Source organism: Mustelus asterias, chromosome 18, assembly GCF_964213995.1.
Source record: "Mustelus asterias chromosome 18, sMusAst1.hap1.1, whole genome shotgun sequence".
Taxonomy (NCBI): domain Eukaryota; kingdom Metazoa; phylum Chordata; class Chondrichthyes; order Carcharhiniformes; family Triakidae; genus Mustelus; species Mustelus asterias.
This window is the reverse complement of record NC_135818.1, coordinates 37,055,381-37,077,669: the sequence shown is the minus strand read 5'-3', so window position 1 is coordinate 37,077,669 and position 22,289 is coordinate 37,055,381. Positions and strand designations below refer to the sequence as shown.

At 43.0% G+C, this 22,289-nt stretch overlaps 1 protein-coding gene across 7 annotated transcripts in view; it reads right to left on the bottom strand.

The window, feature by feature from the left end:
- The window catches only part of sec23a (Sec23 homolog A, coat complex II component), a 103,912-nt gene that overhangs the window by 34,306 nt on the left and 47,317 nt on the right, over positions 1-22,289 (bottom strand). For all 7 annotated transcript variants that reach the window (XM_078233760.1, XM_078233756.1, XM_078233759.1 and 4 more), the window contains 2 exons: positions 11,958-12,116; positions 2,832-2,947 (listed from right to left, as the gene is read on the bottom strand). In XM_078233760.1, the coding sequence (XP_078089886.1) occupies positions 2,832-2,947; positions 11,958-12,116 (275 nt within the window). The remainder of the gene's footprint in view (positions 1-2,831; positions 2,948-11,957; positions 12,117-22,289) is intronic.

Below are 22,289 nucleotides of genomic sequence, written 5' to 3'. Positions count from 1 at the left end.
ATTAGTGCTGCATATGGAGAAATATAAAGTCCTAATGGATGCACAAACCACAATGAGGGAAACACAAAGAGGCTAGGCACTTCTGTGACTGATAAAAGAGGAGAAAAAAGTAATCCGAAGTAAACTTTGAAATGGTGAAATCAAAAATATCACTGGATATGAGCAAACTTGACCTCTAAAAAACAATTGAGATATTTTCCTTTTCCAATCAAAATTCAAAAGTTAGAAGGATGCATATTTACCATTCAAATAAAAAATGATCCAGCACTTCAAAGAACAAATTGCAATACTTCATTTGAAATTAATGCTCAATAATGATGGTATGGCAACAGCCAATTACAGGTTATAAGCTCAATAATAATCCAATGTTCAAATTTAAAAGATCCTATAAAAAGTCTTAAAAGATGCACATTAACCTATACAATTTACATTGAGACAGAAAGAAATATTCATATTTATTTAGACATAAACATGTCATAAAATATAAATCTTTAAAAGAACATCGTGTCAAGAAAATAAGGTAGTTGTACATGATTTATATCTGCATTGTTAAATATTAGAAATAAGGTAAAGTGGGTTTAATTTCGTGTTTCTGTGCAAGGACGAGTAAAACTCTAGTTAGATTCATGCTAGAAAAAGGTGTTTGCATCTGGGGATTGTTAGTTTCAGACAAGCCACATACATGAAGCAAACATGAGGTTTGGTGTCCTTTTTTCCAGTGTTTGAAGCAATGGTATTTTGTTGGAGGCAGAGTATTTGGGTGTATGTAAAAGCATTTAGGACAAAGGAAACCTGAAAGGGGGTGGAAAACCTGGTGCTGGATTTCATGTTAAAAAGTGGAGTGGAAGCTTTGTTTAAAAGGATAGTTGGAAAGCTGAAGTGGATTTTTAATGCAAACAGCTGATGGAAAGCATAGTTTGAAGGAAGATTTTAAAGCGTTTCTTTCTGGGAGTGGAGTTTGTAAACACTCATGACAATCACATGGGGGAATTTGGGAAGAAATCCATGAAAGATTGGTTGAGTGGTCATTGGGTTTCAGAGTAGGTTTCACACTATCTTGTATACATTTGCGAAGTGAGGGAGAAGTAAAGGAGTAATTATATCATAATCAAACATTTCATGTTTTAAAAATTTTTTTTTTCTTGCTAAAACTAATTAGCAGTCCTATGACTCTCCACATTTCCTGAGAAAATACCAGTTACAATCTTTTGAGCCCGGGTTCCACTCTGGAATCTGCCTGCCCAGTAGCAACATTAACTTGTAACAGAACCTTTACATAAAGTCTGAAAACCGTGAGATTGCATCAGATATGCTCTACACTCAGTGAAGTCATAAAACTGAGAACAGCTGCAAACCTAATATATCATAAGAGTTTTAACAACACCAGGTTAAAGTCCAGCAGGTTTATTTGGTAGCAAACGCCATTAGCTTTCGGAGCGCTGCTCCTTCGTCAGATGGAGTGGAAATCTGCTCTCAAACAGGGCACAGAGACACAAAATCAAGTTACAGAATACTGATTAGAATGTGAATCTCTACAGTCACACTATCAGTATGTCTATATCACTATGTCTCTATGTCACCATAATCTCTATGTCACACTATCAGTAACCCCACAGCTTGCCTCCTGGACTTGCAGAATCTCACTGGCTGTCCTGTCTGGAGACAATACACATCTCTCTAACCTGTGCTTAATGCTCCCTCCACTCACATTGTCTGTATCTTTAAGACCTGGTTGGCTGTAGAGATTCGCATTCCAATCAGTATTCTGTAACTTGATTTTGTGTCTCTGTGCCCTGTTTGAGAGCAGATTTCCACTCCATCTGACGAAGGAGTAGCGCTCCGAAAGCTAATGGCATTTGCTACCAAATAAACCTGTTGGACTTTAACCTGGTGTTGTTAAAACTCTTACTGTGTTTACCCCAGTCCAACGCCGGCATCTCCACATCAACCTAATATATAACAGAACAATCAGGTGCACTGATTGGCAACTTTCCATCTCATGAGATGATGGTTTGTTTCTTGGTAGTTAAGGAATCTCACTTTGGCATGGCGGTCTCTGCCATGTGCTGCGGAGGATGACAGTGGCCCAAAAAGATGCAGGATTTGCTGGCCTCTATTTTCTCTGGGCCTCTTGTCAGTTGGGCTTTCCATTTCTCCTCGACTCTTCCAAACAGTCAGTCTCCAGAGGCCACAACAATTAGTGACTGTGTCCCAGTTGCCTATTCCAATGTCTGCCACCATATCTTACTTGCAGACGTGCTTGTATCTGATTATCGTGATATGGCAACATCCTGGACAATGACATTTGTCTTTCTGATGCTGATGGCCAAATCAAATTCTTTACAAAGTGAGGGATCTATTCATTTGTTGCTGTAGGTGTTCCTCAGTATAGAATACTAGTGCTGCATCATCAGCATACAGCATCATGCACTACTAAAGCATTAAACCTTTGTAAAACTCTAGAAACAGAGATTTCACTGGATTGTGCTAGAAGAGTTCATTTAAACTTATGACAATGAGAGGAAAAATGTCTTTACAGGAATTTAATCCTTTTCCTAAGAATCTTAACTAATTTCTTTTCCGTTTTCATACACAATGTCAAAAAGGAAAAATAGAATAGCGACTTGAGAGAAGATAGATTTTGCTTGATGAATTGTAATGGATAAAATTTACATGGACTAACCAAGTCCAAACATATTCAAGACAAAAATAACAGAATTTATTCACAGTACTTGCATCTGTATCGTTTTCACATTTAGGTGATTATGATTTGACTTTGGCTCTGTAGGATTAGTAACTTGATTTGAATACCTCAAATAGCTTGTACTCACCCAGTATGATTTGGGCAGCATTTCATTTCATTCAGACCAGTCTGATCCAATGCACAGGCATAGATATCTATTACATGGCCATTTGCTGCTGCTCGATTTGACAAGGCTTCATAGTGCTACAGTAAGAATAAAGGATACAATGCTGAAATAGTAAACCAACTCAAAGACTCCTGCACACAATAAGCATGCTGCAAAAAAATAAATTCTCAACTCGTATCATTTTCTATTAAAACAATTCTACCAAATCTATTGTCAACAGTTACTATATTAATGAACTATTTATAAAACATATTCATTTGAAAAATATGTACTTCAGACTTACCTTGTGTCATAATATTTACAATATAAAATAAAAATTGGTTGGGATTACATTAGTGTGTGGTGGAGGTTCAACTTTGCTTCCAAAAAAAAACATTTTGCAGGGAAAGGGCCAGGCATTGGGACTATCCGAGTTGCCCTTGCAGAGTGCCAACACAGATGTGACAGGGTGAATTACCTCCTTCTGTGCCGTAACCATTCTATGATTCTAAAGCTTAGAAGATTAAGAAGCAGAATTAGTATAGATGGAGATTAGGAATAACAAGAGTCAGTAAAATATTGGTAGTTTATTGACCTCCTAATGGTAGTTACACTGTTGGATTTAAGCAAATAATTGAAACTTATAACAAAGACAATTACAAAATAATTGTGAACTGGACCACTCAAATTGGCAAAGTTGACTGGAAGATGAGCTTGTAGAATGGTTTTGTGACAGCTTCCTGGAGCAATTGGTTGTGGAACCAACTAGGGAAAAATCTATTCCAAATCTAGTATTGTGTGATGAGCTAGGGTTAATTAGTAATCTCGTTGTAAAAGACTCTCTGGGAAAGAGTGATCATAATATAACTGAATTTCATATCGAGTTGGAAAGCAATATACTCCAGGCCTAAACAAGGAGGTTAAACTTAAATAAAAATAATTATATAGGAGGGGGCAGAGCTGGGTTGATTGGATGCAAACACTAAAAGGTCTGACCATGAATACACAATGGCAAACAGTTAAAGAAACAATTAAAAATGTTCAAAAAAATACATTCCACTGAAAAACAAAAGCATAGTATTGCATTTAAATAAGAGGCTAATATTGCAATCAATTGCAATAAGTCTGAGATTGGGTGTGTTTTAGAAACCAGCAGAGGCCCACCAAAAAGTTGATAAAAAGGGAAAATATAGGAGGGTAAACTAGCCAGGAATACAAAAATAAATGCAAGAGTTTTTGCAAGTATAGGAAGATACCAGCTAAGGTGAATGTTGATTCCTTAGAGGCAGAGCAGGAGAAATTATGGAAATGGCAGAGATATTGAGCAAATATTGTGTCAATCTTCACAGTAGAAGACACAAATTCTATATCAGTAATAGAGGGTAACCATTGGACGAAGAGAGTGAGAAACTTAAAGTAATTAGCATAAGCAGAGAAAAAGTATTCGCTAAACGTAAGGCACTAAAAATCCAACAAGTCCCCAACATCCACATCCACATGATCCACATCCTAGGATTCTAAAAGGGATGGCTGCAGAGATAGTGGATTGATGTTTATCATTTTCCAAGTCTTTATTCCCCAGATTGGAAATTAGCAAATGCAATTCCACTATTCAAGGGAAGAGGAAGAGAGAAAACTGGGAACGAGAGGCCAGTTAGCCTGACACCAGTTCTCTGGACAATGCTGCAGTATATTAAGGAAGTCTTAATATAAAAGCAAAACACTGCAGATGCTGGAATCTGAAACATAAACAGAAAACGTTGGAAAATCTCAGCAGGTCTGATAGCATTTGTGGACAGAGAATAGAGCCAATGTTTCGAGTCAGGATGACCTTCGTCACAGCTCTGAGAAAAGGTCACCCTGACTCGAAACATTGGATCTATTCTCGCTCCACAGATGCTGTCAGACCGACTGAGATTTTCCAGCATTTTCAGTTGAAAGAAGTCTTAATACTGCACTTAGAAAACCATAGTGTGATCCTGGACTGCAGTGATTCAAGAGGCAGCTCACTACAACCTTCTCAAGGGCAATTACGGATTGGCATTAAATGCTGGTCTATTCAGCAATGATGTGGAGATGCTGGCGTTGGACTGGGGTAAGCATAGTAAGAAGTCTCACAACACCAGGTTAAAGTCCAACAGGTTTATTTGGCAGCACTAGCTTTCGGAGCCTCAAGCTCCTTTTTCAGGTGAGTGAGGACTTGTGTTCACAAACAGGGCATATAAAGACACAAACTCAATTTACAAGATAATGGTCGGAATGCGAGTCTTTACAGGTAATCAAGTCTTAAAGGTACAGACAAGGTGTGTGGAGAGAGGGTTAAGCACAGGTTAAAGAGATGTGTATTGTCTCCAGCCAGGACAGTTAGTGAGATTTTGCACATCCAGGCAAGTCGTGGGGTTTACAGATAGTGTGACATGAACCCAAGATCCCAGTTGAGGCCGTCCTCGTGTGTGGAACTTGGCTATCAGTTTCTGCTCAATGATTCTGCGTTGTCGAGTGTTGTGAAGGCCGCCTTGGAGAATGCTAACCCGAAAATCAGAGCCTGAATGCCCGTGACTGCTGAAGTGCTCCCCAACAGGAAGAGAACACTCCTGCCTGGTGATTGTTGAGCGGTGTTCATTCATCCGTTGTCGTAGCGTCCGCATGGTCTCCCCAATGTACCATGCCTCAGGACATCCATTCCTGCAGTGTATCAGGTAGACAACGTTGGCCGAGTCGCAAGAGTATGTACTGTGTACCTGGTGGATGGTGTTCTCACGTGAGATGATGGCATCCGTGTCGATGATCCGGCACGTCTTGCAGAGGTTGCTGTGGCAGGGTTGTGTGGTGTCGTGGTCACTGTTCTCCTGAAGGCTGGGTAGTTTGCTGCGGACAATGGTCTGTTTGAGGTTGTGCGGTTGTTTGAAGGCAAGAAGTGGGGGTGTGGGGATGCGAATTTGGTCCTTACCTCAATATGCCAACTCGCACCTCAATATGCACAGGTTCGAACAAGTCTCTGATCACGTCCCAGATATCCTGAGGTGGGAAGGAGAGGAGCAAGAGGTCGTGGTACATATTGGTACCGCGGACATAGGTAGGAAGAGGGAAGGGGTCACGAAAAGAGAATATAGGGAGTTAGGTAGACAGTTGGGAAGGAGGAACGCAAAGGTAGTAATCTCAGGATTGCTGCCTGTGCCACGGGAAAGTAAGAGCAGGAATGGAGTGGGGTGGAGGATGAATGCGTGGCTGAGGGACTGGAGCAGGGGGCAGGGATTCAGGTTCCTGGATCATTGGGACCTCTTTAGGGGCAGGTGTGACCTGTACAAAAAAGACGGGTGGCACTTGAATCCCAGGGGGACCAATATCCTGGCAGGAAGGTTGGCTAAGGCTACTGGGGAGACTTTAAACTAGAAAGGTTGGGGGGAGGGAATTGTGATGAGGTGACTGAGAGTGAGGAGGCTAGCCCGCAAATAGAGAAGGATTGTAGACAGTGTAAGAGGGAGAATAGACGGGTGATGGAGAAGGGGAGACCAAAGGTTTGAGATGTGTCTATCTTAACGCCAGGAGTGTAGTGAATAAAATGGATGAGCTTAGAGTGTGGATCGATGCTTGGAAGTGTGATGTGGTGGCCATTACGGAGACTTGGGGACAGGGACAGGACTGGATACTTCAGGTGCCGGGTTTCAGATGTTTCAGAAAGGACAGAGAGGGAGGCAAAAGAAGGGGGGGGGGGGGGTGGCATGCTGATCAGGGATAGTGTCACAGCTGTAGAGAAGGTGGAAGCCGTGGAGGGATTGTCTATGGAGTCTCTGTGGGTGGAAGTTCGGAGCGGGAAGGGGTCGATAACTTTGCTGGATGTTTTCTACAGGCCACCCAATAGTAACAGGGATGTTGAGGAGCAAATAGGGAAACAGATCTTGGAGAGATGTAGTAATAACAGGGTTATTGTGATGGGAGACTTTAATTTCCCAAACATTGATTGGAATATCCCTAGGGTAAGGGGTTTGGATGGGGAGGAGTTTGTTAGGTGTGTTCAGGAGGGTTTCCTGACACAGCATGTGGATAAGCCTACAAGAGGAGAGGCTGTACTCGATCTGGTACTGGCTAATGAGCCTGGACAGGTATCGGATCTCTCAGTGGGGGAGCATCTTGGGGATAGTGATCATAACTCTATCTCCTTTACGCTAGCATTGGAAAGAGATAGGATCAGGCAAGCTAGGAAAGTGTTTATCTGGAGTAAGGGGAAATATGAAGCCATCGGGCAGGAGATTAGAGGCGTAAATTGGAAGGAGGCATTCTCGAGGAAAAGTACCGAAGTAAGGTGGCAGATTTTCAAGGAATGTTTGTCTGGAGTTCTGCATGACAACGTTCCGATGAGACAGGGAGGTGTTGGTAGGTTACGGGAACCGTGGTGCACAAAAGCTGCGCTGAACCTAGTCAAAAAGAAAAGGAAAGCGTACAAAAGGTTCAGAGAGCTAGGCGATGATAGGGATCTAGATGAGTATACGGCTTGTAGGAAGGGACTTCAGAAAGAAATTAGGAGAGCCAGAAGGGGTCACGAGAAGGCCTTGGCAGGTAAGATTAAGGAGAACACTAAGGCGTTCTATAAATATGTGAAGAGTAAAAGGATGAGATGTGAAGGAATAGGACCTATAAAAGGTGAAGGTGAGAAAGTCTGTACAGAACTGGAAGAAATAGCAGAGGTGCTTAATGAATATTTTACCTCGGTATTCACGGTGGAAAAAGACCTGGGTGGATGTACTACAGGATTGAGGCAGACTGGAAAGATTGAGTATGTGGACATTAAGAAAGAGGATGTGTTGGAAATTTTGAATAGCATCAAGATAGATAAGTCGCCGGGTCCGGATGGGATGTACCCCAGGTCACTGTGGGAGGCGAGGGAAAAGATTGCAGAGCCTCTGGCGATGATCTTTGCTTCATCGATGGAGATGGGAGAGGTGCCGGAGGATTGGAGGATTGCGGATGTGGTTCCTATTTTCAAGAAGGGGAATAGGGATAGCCCAGGAAATTACCGACCGGTGAGTCTAACCTCAGTGGTTGGTAAGCTGATGGAGAAGATCCTGAGGGACAGGATATATGAGCATTTAGAGAGGTTTAGTATGCTCAAGAATACTCAGCACGGCTTTGTCAAAGGCAGATCGTGCCTTACGAGCCTGGTGGAGTTCTTTGAAAATGTGACTAAACACATTGACGAAGGGAAAGCGGTAGATGTGGTTTATATGGATTTTAGCAAGGCGTTCGATAAGGTCCCCCATGCAAGGCTTCTAGAAAAAGTGAGGGGGCATGGGATCCAAGGGGCTGTTGCCTTGTGGATTCAGAACTGGCTTGCCTGCAGAAGGCAGAGAGTGGTTGTAGGTGGGTCTTTTTCGGAATGGAGGTCGGTCACCAGTGGAGTGCCCCAGGGATCTGTTGTGGGACCCTTGCTGTTTGTCATTTTCATAAATGACCTGAATGAGGAAGTGGAGGGATGGGTTGGTAAGTTTGCCGACGACACGAAGGTTGGTGGTGTTGTGGGTAGTTTGGAGGGATGTCAGAAGCTGCAGCGTGACATAGATAGGATGCAAGACGGGGCGGAGAAGCGGCAGATGGACTTCAACCCGGATAAATGTGTAGTGGTACATTTTGGCAGGTCAAATGGGATGAAGGAGTATAATATCAAGGGTAAGACTCTGAGCAGTATAGAGGATCAGAAGGACCTTGTGGTCCAGGTCCATAGGACTCTAAAATCGGCCTCGCAGGTAGAGGAGGTAGTTAAGAAGGCGTATGGTGTGCTGGCCTTCATCAATCGAGGGATTGAGTTTAGGAGTCAGGAGATAATGATGCAGCTTTATAGGACCCTCGTCAGGCCCCACTTGGAGTACTGTGCTCAGTTCTGGTCGCCTCATGTAGAAATGATTGAAAGGGTGCAGAGAAGATTTACAAGGATGTTGCCTGGATTGGTTGGCATGCCTTATGAGGATAGGTCGAGGGAGCTCGGTCTTTTCTCCTTGGAGAGACGAAGGATGAGAGGTGACCTGATAGAGGTGTACAAGATGTTGAGAGGTATAGATCGTGTGGATTCTCGGAGGCTTTTTCCCAGGGCTGAAATGGCTGCTACGAGAGGACACAGGTTTAAGGCGCTGGGGAGTAGGTACAGAGGAGGTGTCAAGGATAAGTTTTTCACTCAGAGGGTGGTGGGTGAGTGGAATCGGCTGCCGTCAGTGGTGGTGGAGGCAAACTCGATAGGGTCTTTTAAGAGACTCTGGATGAGTACATGGGACTTAATAGGATTGAGGGTTATAGGTAAGCCTATATATAAGCCCAGGTAGGTAGGGACATGACCGGCGCAACTTGTGGGCCGAAGGGCCTGTTTGTGCTGTATTTCTTTCTATGTTCTAAGACCTCTTCACAGCACAGGACCTTCAACTGATGCTATACACTAGATACATCAATGACATTTTCTTCCTTTGGACTCATGGCGAACAATCATTGAAACAACTATATGGTGAAATCAACAAGTTCCATGCCACCATCAGACTCACCATGAACTACTCTCCGGAATCGGTTGCATTCTTGGACACACGCACCTCCATCAAGGACAGTCACCTCAGCACTTCACTTTACCGCAAGCCCACGGATAACCTCACGATGCTCCACTTCTCCAGCTTCCACCCTAAACACGTTAAAGAAGCCATCCCCTACGGACAAGCCCTCCATATACACAGGATCTGCTCAGATGAGGATTGCAACAGACGCCTACAGACGCTGAAAGATGCCCTCATAAGAACGGGATATGGCGTTCGACTCATCGATCGACAGTGCCACAGCGAAAAACCGCTCCGACCTCCTCAGAAGACAACACGGGACACGGCGGACAGAGTACCCTTCGTCGTCCAGTACTTCCCTGGAACGGAGAAGCTGCGACATCTTTTCCGGAGCTTCAACATGTCATCGGTGAAGACGATCATCTCATCAAGGCCATCTCCACATCCCCACTTCTTGCCTTCAAACAACTGCACAACCTCAAACAGACCATTGTCCGCAGCAAACTACCCAGCCTTCAGGAGAACAGTGACCATGACATCACACAGCCCTGCCACAGCAACCTCTGCAAGACGTGCCGGATCATCGACATGGATGCCATCATCTCACGTGAGAACACCATCCATCAGGCACATGGTACATACTCTTGCGGCTTGGCCAACGTTGTCTACCTGATACGCTGCAGGAAAGAATGTCCCGAGGCATGGTACATTGGGGAAACCATACAGACGCTACAACAACGAATGAATGAACACCGCTCAACAATCACCAGGCAGGAGTGTTCCCTTCCAGTCTGGGAACACTTCAGCAGTCACGGGCATTCAACCTCTGATCTTCGGGTAAGCGTTCTCCAAGGTGGCCTTCACGACATATGACAATGCAGGATCATTGAGCAGAAACTGATAGCCATGTTCCGCACACGAGGACAGCCTCAACTGGGATCTTGGGTTCATGTCACACTATCTGTAACCCGCCACGACTTGCCTGGATGTGCAAAATCTCACTAACTGTCCTGGCTGGAGACAATACACATCTCTTTAACCTGTGCTTAACCCTCTCTCCACTCACCTTGTCTGTACCTTTAAGACTTGATTACCTGTAAAGACTCGCATTCCAACCATTATCTTGCATATTGAGTTTGTGTCTTTATATGCCCTGTTTGTGAACACAACTCCTCACTCACCTGAAAAAGGAGCTTGAGGCTCCGAAAGCTAGTGCTGCCAAATAAACCTGTTGGACTTTAACCTGGTGTTGTGAGACTTCTTACTATTCAGCAATGCCCATATCCCACGATTGAATAAAAAGGCAAAGTTAATATGGTTTTCATACAAGAGAAAGTATGTTTGCCAAATTGATTACATTTTGAGGATGTAACCAGTAGGATAGAGAAGGAAAACCAGTAGATATGGTATAGCTGGATTTTCAAAGGCATTTGAAGTATTACACGAAAGGTCAATAGGCAAGATAGGGCTCATGAAGTTGGGGGTAATATATTAGCATGGTTGGATGATTGGTTAATGGACAAGCAGCACAGAGCACACATAAACTGGGCATTTTCAAGCTTGCAGGCTTTGTGTGACTAGTGGAGTACTACAAGGATCAGTAGTGGAGTGTCAGCTATTTACAATCTATATCAATGACTTCGATGAAGAAACAAAGTAACATATCTAAGTTTGTTGACAATACAAAGCTAGGTAGGAATGTCAGTTACGAGGGGAACACAAGAAAATTGCAAAGAATATAGACAGTGGGCAACATGGTGGCGGATGGAGGAAGTGAGGGGTTATCCACTGTGATTGTAAGAACAGGATGTTCTTTAAACAGCATTAAACTTGTAGATATATGTATATCCAAGCGCCTCTGAACTTTTACAACCAACACAAAATTAGCGTGCAGGTACAGCAAGCAATTAAGGCGGCAAATGGCATGCTCGTCTTTGTTGCAAAGGGATGAATATGTCAAAATAAGGAGCACTTGCTACAGCTGTGCAGGGCATTGTCGAGATTACACATTGAATACTGTGATTTTGGGCTCTATATTTTAGGAAGGATATACTTGTATCAGATAGAGTACAGCAAAGGTTCATTAAATTGGCTCTTTGGATAGGAAGGTCATCCTAATTTGAAGGGTTGGGTAATTTAAGTCCATATTCTTTGGAATTTAGGAGAATGAGGAATGATCTCATTGAAGCATACAAGATTCTGAAGGGGTTTGATAAGTTAGATACTGAGATTGTTTCCCCTAGCTGTGAAATAAAGAACACAGGCTCAGCCTTAGGCTAAGGGGTTGATCATTTAGGATGAAGATCAGCAGAAATGTCTCAACTCAAAACGTTTCGAGTCCTTCAGCTTTTCTACTCGAGAGGTGGAAAAGTTTAGAATGCTATTCTACAAACAGTAGTTAACTTGTTAATTTTGAGTCTGAGATAAGAGATTTTGTTATCCAAGGTATTAAAGTAGGGGACATTGCTATATGTAGTTAGGTCACAGATGAGCCATGATCTCACTGGATGGCAGAACAGACTTGAAGGGTCAACTCCTGTCCCAATGTTCCTACTTAGGAAAAGGGATGCATAATATTTACCTTCATTGCTTTCTTCATATATTTAATGTTGTCTTTCTCAATGTCATGCCAAGATCTGATAGGTGTCTTTAGATCATCACCCACAACCATTCCAGGTCCTTGTGTGGCTGGGCCCCCAATGAACATCATCACCCGACCTCCAGTATTGGGGAAAGTGCACTGTTTTAAAAGAAAAATCAGATAAAAACACGAGAAAATATAAGCAGCTCAGAAATTAACCAAAAACACCACATTGCAACATAGCACTATATTACCTCTTTTGTATTAAGATACAACAATAGAATCATAGAATCTATAGTGTAGAAGAAGCCATTTGACCCATCAAGCCTGCACCAACAACAATCCTATCCAGGTCCTATTCCTGCAACCTTTCAATGTTATAGAAATTTTGACCAATCCATAGAACCATAGAAAATTACAGCTCAGAAACAGGCCTTTTGGCCCTTCTTGTCTGTGCCGAACCATTTTTTGTCTAGTCCCACTGACCTGCACTTGGAACATATCCCTCCACACCCCTCTCATCCATGAACCCATCCAAGCATTTACCACTTTATCCGGTAGCTCATTCCACACTCCCACCATTCTCTGCGTGAAGAAGCCCCCCTAATATTCCCTTTAAATTTTTCTCCTTTCACCCTTAACCCATGCCCTCTGGTTTTTTTCTCCCCTGGCCCAGGTAATATTTTTCTAAATCTTCTACAATTTATATATTTCATATAATCATGTATTATTTGAAACCAATACAATGTTAGATTTCAATAGATTTCTCTGAATAAGTTGCAATTTTGCCCTCGAAGGTAGAAGTACAGCAAAGTAAATGTTAACAAATCTGGCCACTGATAGCATTAGGATTATTTTTTTTCAAGTATAAAATGTTTACTTTATTTTTCATAATGCTTAAGACACTGAGTTGTGAATAAGCAAAAAGATTTAAGTACAAAAATCACTAAAGGCTGGTGCATCGGTTCCAAAAGCAATCAGAAATGCTAATAGAACATTAGCCTTTATCCTAGAATTATAAAATCCCTACAGTGCAGAAGGAGGCCGTTCGGCCCATCTAGTCTGCACCGACCGCAATCCCACCCAGGCCCTATTCCCGTAACCCTACATATTTACTCTGCTAATCCCCTAACACTAAGGGGCAATTTAGCATGGCCAATCCACCTAACCTGCACACCTTTAGACTGTGGGAGGAAACCCACGCAGACATGGGGAGAACGTGCAGACTCCGCACAGACAGTGATCCGAGGTCGAATTGGACTCGGGTCCCTGGCACTGAGAGGCAGCAGTGCTAACCACGGTGCTGCAAAGAAGTTGGAATTTAAAAGTGAATAAGTAATGTCTCAGTTCACCTCATTGGAGTGTATACATTTCTTCGATGGTTTAATAGGGTAGAATACTTTGTTCCCCCTGGCTGGAGCGTAGAACTAGAGAACATTGACATAAGGGGATTTAGACATTTAGGGACATTTAGGACTGAGGGGGGGGGGGATTTCTTCACTTATCTTTGTGAATCTTTGGAATTCTCGACACCAAAGGGCTGATAATCACCTTAACATTCAATATCAGAATTCTGGGGATTATCATTGACCAGAAACTCAACTGGGCATGCCGTATAAATACTGTGTTTGGAAATGGCAGAGTGTGTAAGCAAGGCAGAATTCAGAGAACAGAAGCCAAGAAGATATTTGACAATTCTTTTCCCTCCCCCAATCTCTGAACATATCAATTCTGATAAAATAGAGATAGTTTACTCTTTAAGGTTAAAAAGAAATAAATTGGAGCACAGTCAGAAATAGAACATTTCAGTTAGTTCCACTCCTGCTCTTTCCCCAGTAATTCTGTGAATTTGTTCCCTTTCAACTATTTATCTATTTCTCTTTTAACTGTTATGATTGAATCTGCTCCCACCACCCTATTAGGCAACGTGCATACCAGATCATCATAACTAGTTTTAAAAAGTGACTCTAGTTCTTTTGCTAATCATCTTGTATCTGTGCTCTCTCATTAGTGATCCTACCAGCACGAGAAGCAGTTTCTCCTGACGTACTCTATAAAAACATCCATGATTTTGAGCATCTCTATCAAATCTCCTCTGGTCGAGAACAACCACCCCAGTTTCTCCAGTGACTGCACATAACTGATGTTCTTGTACCGTCCTAATAAATCTCTTCGACACCCTCTTTAACTCTTGCTACCCTTCCCAAAATGGAATGCCCCGAATTGAACGTAGTACTTCAGTTGAGGCCTAACCAGCATGTCTTATAAAATTTTAGCAAGGAATTTTGCATTTTTTACTCTATTTCTGTTAATAAAGCCAAGGATTCAATATGCTTTTATTAGTAGTGTAGCAATTGAGCTGAACTCCAGTTCCGTGTCATTAAACGCTCTTTACTGTGTACCAAAGAGAAGGGCCGCACAAGTGGCATACAGCTAGACAGTCTACACCTTGGGACCGACAACGCCGGTCCAGTTTGAACAGCAGGTTTAAAAACCCCTTCTTATCACTTTTCATTGGGCAACCCTCTGCTTGCTCAATAAGGAAGCTCGTACTCCATGAAGCCCACAGGGAGATCTATCAATGGCGTAAACTGAACAGGGGACCTTCGTTTCTGGAGGGAGCGATGCAGGGTTACCGATGATTTGATTTGATTTATTGTCACATGTATTAATATACAGTGAAAAGTATTGTTTCCTGTGCGCTATACAGACAAAACATACCATTCATAGAGAAGGAAACGAGAGAGTGCAGAATGTAGTGTTACAGTCATAGCGATGGTGTAAAGAAAGATCAAATTAATGCGAGGTAAGTCCATTCAAAAGTCTGACAGCAGTCGGGAAGAAGCTGTTCTTGAGTTGGTTGGTACGTGACCTCAGACTTTTGTATCTTTTTTCCGAAGGAAGAAGGTGGAAGAGAGAATGCCCAGGGTGCGTGGGGTCCTTAATTATGCTGGCTACTTTGCCGAGGCAGAGGGAAGTGGAGACAGAGTCAATGGATGGGGGGCTGGTTTGCGTGATGGTTTGGGTTACATTCATGACCTTTTGTAGTTTCTGGCAGTCTTGGGCAGAGCCGGAGCCATACCAAGCTGTGATACAACCAGAAAGAATGCTTTCTATGGTGCATCTGTAAAAGTTGCTGAGAGTCATAGCTGACATGCCAAATTTCCTCAGTCTTCTGAGAAAGAAGAGGCATTGATGGACTTTCTTGACTATAGTGTCAGCATGGGGGGACCAGGGCAGGTTGTCGGTGATCTGGACACCTAAAAACTTGAAGCTCTCGACCCTTTCTACTTCGTCCCCATTGATGTAGGGAGGAGCATGTTCTTCTTTACGCTTCCTGAAGTCGATGACAATCTCCTTTGTTTTGCTGACATTGAGGGAGAGATTATTGTTGCCACACCTGTTCACCAGATTCTCTATTTCATTCCTGTACTCTGTCTCGTCATTATTTGAGATCCGACCCACTGCGGTGGTGTCGTCAGCAAACTTGAAAATCGAATTGGAGGGGAATTTGGCCGCACAGTCATAGGTGTATAAGGAGTATAGTAGGGGGCTGCGAACACAGCCTTGTGGGGCACCAGTGTTGAGAATTATCATGGAGAAGGTGTTGTTGCCTATCCTTACTGATTGTGGTCTCTAATCAGTGGAAGTTCAGAATCCAGTCGCAGAGGGAGGCGCCGAGGCCCAGGCCACGGAGTTTGGAGATGAGTTTTGTGGGAATAATAGTGTTGAAGGCTGAGCTGTAGTCAATAAATAGGAGTCTGACATAGGTGTCCTTGTTATCTAGGTATTCCAGGGTTGAGTGCAGGGCCAGGGAAATGGTGTCCGCTGTGGACCTGTTGTGGCAGTAGGCAAACTGTAGTGGATCCAAGTAGCCCGGGTAGTCCGATGCAGGTTCCTCCTCAGGTTCCAATTTGGCCTGAAGGCCCGCTTATTCCGCCTCCATCGCGGAGACCATACCTTCACTATCCGGAGGGGTTAACGCAGAGTAAGCCTTGAGCGGAGGGCTGGCACTGGCAGCTGCCATCTTCCTGGTCAGTGGTGGGGCATGCTCAGGAATGGACTCCCTGGCTCTGAGATGGTCTAAGTGCTTCTTTAACCTCGACTTTGACGTTGTAAGAGGCTGGTTCAGTTTTCTCCATAATGATCCCAGGGACCCAACTGGAACCATCCCTAAAGTTTCTCATATGAACCTTGCTAAAGTTCTTTCTGTCCTTGCAAAGTTTTTTCGTTTTCTTGTTGGGACTCCATCCGCCCCGCCAAGTTTGGGAATAGCAGACTTAATCTAGGACAAAGCCATCGTCCCATGAACAGCTCCACTGGGGCAACACCTGCTGTTGTGTGGGGTGTGGTCCTAGAATCGAACATAAGTTGTGACAGTTTAGTCTCCATCAATGCCACCAGTTGTTTCTTCATGCCATTTTTTAAGATTTGAACTGCCTGTTTTGCCAGTCCATTTGATGATGGATGATAAGGTGCAGTTTGGACATGTCACATAGCATTGGAGAACACAAAGTTCTGGAAATCACCGCTAGTAAAGGCCATGGGCGGCATGGTGGCACAGTGGTTAGCACTGTTGCCTCACAGCACCAGGGACCAGAGTTCAATTCCCAGCTTTGGACACGATCTGTGCGGAGTCTGCACGTTCTCCCCGTCTGTGTGTGGATTTCCTCCGGGTGTTCCAGTTTCCTCCCACAGTCTGAAAGGCGTGCTGGTCAGGTGCATTGACTCGAACAGGCGCCAGAGTGTGGCGACTGGGGGAATTTCACAGAAACTTTATTACAGTATTAATGCAAGCCTTACTTGTGACTAATGAATCAACTTTTTTTAAAAATGTTATCCGAAATCAGGACATCAAGTATTCTGTGTGTATTGAAGCTTTACCATTATTTCTCAATCATAGCCTGAGACAATGTGGAACCCATGCTGTGTACCTCCAGCCACTTGGAGTGTGCGTCTACCATGATTAAAAACATGGAACCCATAAAGGGCCCAGCAAAGTCCACGTGTACACACACCCATGGCCTGCCAGGCTACTCCCATTGGTGGAGGTAGATACTCTTGATTCTTTTTAATAAGTACCTGGATTTGCACCTTGAGTACTGGAAGCTACAGGGCTATAGGCCAGGTGCATGAAGGTGGGATTAGAAAGGGCACACGAGTGTCCTCAGGCTGGCATGGACAAGATGGGCTGAATGGCTTCCTTCTGTATTACAACTTTTCTATGGTTCTGTACACAGTCCAAACAGTGAGTGATCTAACCTGGCAGAGACATGTTGACCAACTGCTGCCAAGTCAAGCTCCATCCCAGGATACACCTATTATGGAAGACCCTGATTTCACCACTTCCAGTGAGCCATCTTCAAATCAAAGGATGTCAACTCCAGTCTCACCTCCTCAGTCTAGCTCAACCAAAGTTGAAGTCACCTCACCTTCACCAGCATTAGATTAAAATTCATGTTTGGCTTAGAAGTCCTACATCGTCATCAGTCTCCAATGAACATTACTCTGTCAAGGCATCAGAAGTCCACCGTAACCCACATGGGCAGAGAAGTCATCCGAGCGTTTGAATTATGGCTAAGGTGAACCTAGGTACTTTTTGAGGCAGTCCAACCTCTTTCCCTAATTTAGAAGATGTTTTGTTAAACCAACATTTCCAATAAGGGGGGTAGGAATATGTTATGTACTGTATATTTTGTCTGGTGTGCAATACTTTGCAAGCCAGCGCATTGTGGGACCACAGGTTCCACGTTTCTGTAGTAGTTTGACTGTGACAGCAGTAAAGAGCAGTTGCGGTGTTAATTACCTCCTGTTTTTACTTATGTACTGATTGATGTTAAAAGGTACCAGGAGCAAAAACATAACCCCATTTTGATGAAAGGGTGTAGACCTCAAATGTTAACCCTGTTCTCCTCAGAATATTGCCAGAATTTTCAGTTTTTAGTTCATATTTCCATCAGCAGTAATGCACTTTTGCCCCATATTACAAATTCTAAATCATTAATACATACCAAAAAGAGTAATGGTCTTTATGTCAACCTCCTGGAGAACACCACTATTTACCTCCCTCCAGTTCAAAAAACAACTCTTCACCACTACTCTCTGCTTTCTGTCACTTGTCCAATGTTATATCCATTCTGCCACTGTTCCTTTAATTCCCTGAGCTTCAATTAATGCACGATCAAAATTACAAGCAAATAATGCAATTCTTCACATTCAAAATGAAACAGTATGCCGAGAAAATTAGTAAACATTCACCGGGATTGTCAATTTTAAAAGCCTCACAAAAGTAATAGAAGTAAAATGACTGAATGTAAGAAAGTATGACAAATGTAAAGAAAAACAGAACCACCAAACATTTACCAATCTAGCCTACACGTCTTGCGACACTAAGGAACAATTTAGTATGGCCAATCCACCTAACCTGCACATCTTTAGGCTGTGGGAGGAAACTAGAGCACCTGGAGGAAACCCCCACAGACACGGGGAGATTGTGCAGACTCCACACAGTCACCCAAGGCCAGAATTGAACCCGGGTCCCCAGAGCTGAGAGGCAGCAGGGCTAACCACTGTGCCACCGTGCCTCCCCTATTTATGCAATAACAGTCCTTAGGCAGAATGTCTGGTGCTGGAATGGTATAAACCTGCAGTTAATCCTATCAGACCTTGTACAGCTAGGGAGAAGACCATTAGTAAGCTGACTGCTTTATCACAAGTGCTCTTGATGCACAAACTATCCAATTTAAACTGAAATTAGATAAACGTTTGAAAATGAAGAATGTACAAAATTTACAGTGAAAGGGCAAGGAAATGAGATTAGAATAATTAGCTGCAATTGAAGAGGAAGCTACTGGCATAAGCATGATATAAAGCAATGACCTACTACTGTGCTGTATTTCATCAATCAGGGATATAATATTCTGCTACTCTACCCCTTGAGCCTGTTCAATTTGATTATGGCTAACTTGTGTTATAAAACTGACTTACCTTTTTCACAGTGAGAGGGGTGGGGAGGTATACCTGGGTAGAGGCTGAGGACCACAATCCGCACCGTGAATTTTGGCACGGGTTGTGTGCAATAGCATTTCTGGATGTGCATGCTTCTTTCTGGGTTTCTTCTCCTGCAGATAAAGCGTTCAGCCACCCTGACAGCAATGCACCAGTATGGAACAAAGGCACAAGAAGTCAATCTCGGGATCCAGTCAATGCCACAAAAGGTGCAAGTCTCGAGACAATGGAGAGGAACCATCATGATGTGGAGATGCCGGCGTTGGACTGGGGTAAACACAGTAAGAAGTTTAACAACACCAGGTTAAAGTCCAACAGGTTTATTTGGTAGCAAAAGCCACACAAGCTTTCGAGGCTCTGAGCCCCTTCTTCAGGTGAGTGGGAATTCTGTTCACAAACAGAACTTATAAGACACAGACTCAATTTACATGAATAATGGTTGGAATGCGAATACTTACAACTAATCCAGTCTTTAAGAAACAAAACAATGGGAGTGGAGAGAGCATCAAGACAGGTTAAAAAGATGTGTATTGTCTCCAGACAAAACAGCCAGTGAAACTCTGCAGGTCCACGCAACTGTGGGAGTTACAAATAGTGTGACATAAATTCTGATTCTAGGATCGCATGATAAAGACTCAGGAGGAAAAAAGCAGAAATATTTATGTGAAATAGTGTGACATAAACCCAATATCCCGGTTGAGGCCGTCCTTGTGTGTGCGGAACCTGGCTATCAGTTTCTGCTCCGCGACTCTGCGCTGTCGTGTGTCGCGAAGGCCGCCTTGGAGAACGCTTACCCGAATATCAGAGGCCGAATGCCCGTGACCGCTGAAGTGCTCCCCAACAGGAAGAGAACAGTCTTGCCTGGTGATTGTCGAGCGGTGTTCATTCATCCGTTGTCGCAGCGATCCTAGAATCAGAATTTATGTCACACTATTTGTAACTCCCACAGTTGCGTGGACCTGCAGAGTTTCACTGGCTGTCTTGTCTGGAGACAATACACATCTTTTTAACCTGTCTTGATGCTCTCTCCACTCCCATTGTTTTGTTTCTTAAAGACTGGATTAGTTGTAAGTATTCGCATTCCAACCATTATTCATGTAAATTGAGTCTGTGTCTTATAAGTTCTGTTTGTGAACAGAATTCCCACTCACCTGAAGAAGGGGCTCAGAGCCTCGAAAGCTTGTGTGGCTTTTGCTACCAAATAAACCTGTTGGACTTTAACCTGGTGTTGTTAAACTTCTTACTGAGGAACCATCAGACAGGGAAGGTTCCTAAAAGAGGAGCCACAGACTGGGGACATGGATAGGTCCCAGTTAAGAGAGAGCAGTAGAGAAAGAGGCTCCAAGCAACAAAAAAGGCTGCAGTTGGCAGAATTTAAGTAATGAGGGCTTGGGAAAAGCCCCAGAGATTGGAAAAGGCAGCAGAAGGTTGATGACTCTGTGTGGCGGGGCGAAGGTAATCCTTTGGAGGAGTTCTGTTCTGCACAGTGTGGTCAAAGAGCCACGGTTGTGTTTGAGAGTTGGTGCTGGAATGCAGATTCGGAAATCCAGGAGAATAGAGTCTCTGGAGTTGAGCTTGAAGTGCTACGAGGTGGGCCAATGTTGAGGCAGTCTAAGGGGGAGCAATGTTGGAGAGAAATTCCAAGGTGAGAAGGAAGGTGAAGACTGGAATTCCTCATGAGACAGAGTGTTTCAACAAGATTGGTTGACTCAGTGTTTACTTCCGTCTGGATGGGTTGTTGAAAAATTCATGGAAACGGTCTTGGTTGTACCTGCCATTCGTTGTGCAGTGTGGTGTGTGTGACCACAATTTGCCTGTTAATTCACACGCACCTCATATTAACCTTAAATGTTAGAGTGCGAGATAGATAATGTAATTTGTTTCATCTTACTGACCTTGTATAATAAAGTTTGTATTTGCTTGTTCAAAACCTGTGGAATCTTGTGGCTTCATTCTCTTAGCAAGTCTTGAATCACAATCTTTGTCTACTTTAACCAAAAGGTTACTGCTCTCTAAAAGGATCGCATCAAACATTTTAAGGTGTCGTGCAGGGTCACAATATCAGCATCTTAACTTCATCTATTCGCCTTAGTTTTGTAATTATTAAAACCCTTGCCGAACAAAAATCGATCAATCTCAGATTTGAATATTTTCTGTTGACCTCCAACCTCAGCAGATTTTTGGGGGTTGGAGTTTCAGATTTCCAACACCCTTTATGTGAAGAAGTGCTTTCCTGGCATCACCCCTAGCTCTAACATTAAGGTTATCATGGAATACCCACCATAGGGCAGTTTCCTCTATGGATTCCATCAATTCCATTATCTCAAACATTTCAATTACGTGTGACTCTATACTATGCTGAGATCACCCCTTAATCTTCTACACAAAAGGAAACATGGTCTATGCTGCTCAGCCTCATAATTGATTACTTCCATTGTAAAAATGTTGCGTTGGAAAAATAACTGTTGGGCAATTATTTTTTTAAAGCTCAGGCTCTCCCTCTGCAGGTCTTACAAGACAACATCACTTCTTTCAGCACAGAAACAAAATAATAAAACTATTAAAATTCAAAATCAAGCTACATTTTATAGCAACAACAACGTGCATTTATATAGCATCATTCATGCAGCAAAATGCCTGATGTATTGTCAGGTAAAATTTGCAAGGAGGAGATGACTAAAAACTTGGCTGAAGAGGTAGGATTTAAGAATGATCTAAAAGGATGGGAGAGGTAAAGAGGCTGAGGGAGAAAGAATCTTCTTCCCACAAACAAAATAATACCACTTTCATTAAGGATCAACACTTGAGATTTTTCTAACCTACTATTCTGATATTGGGTCAGAAGTTGTTGTTAATTGTATAAACGATAAGTGTGGACAGATAATACTTGTGCACTCAGAGAGACACTTATGAACATAGGGTTAGGATTTGTTATGTCTCTTTGCAAATAAATCTAAAACTGTTATCTTCTGGTCTCCTTCATTGACTGTAAGAGGTTTAACAATTCTATTATAAAGAATATGGAAAAATCGACTTGCACCACTTCAGTGAAGGCAATCCTCTGTCCTAGCATGGAAAGAGATAAAACACTTCACTGTCGTTACACCAATGATTCTCAGCACCTTCTTCAATTTGGCAAACCTGGCACTGCCCCAAAACACTGGTAGAAAATTGATATGCAGGTGACATTAAAAAGGCCACAATTTGTCAATGAAGAGGCACTTGGGACAAAGATAGCCTTACACAGAAATTGAAAAAATAGCGAAACAGATCATCACCTATACAAAGGACAAGAGCCAGGTTAAAGCATACATTAAGTGGCTA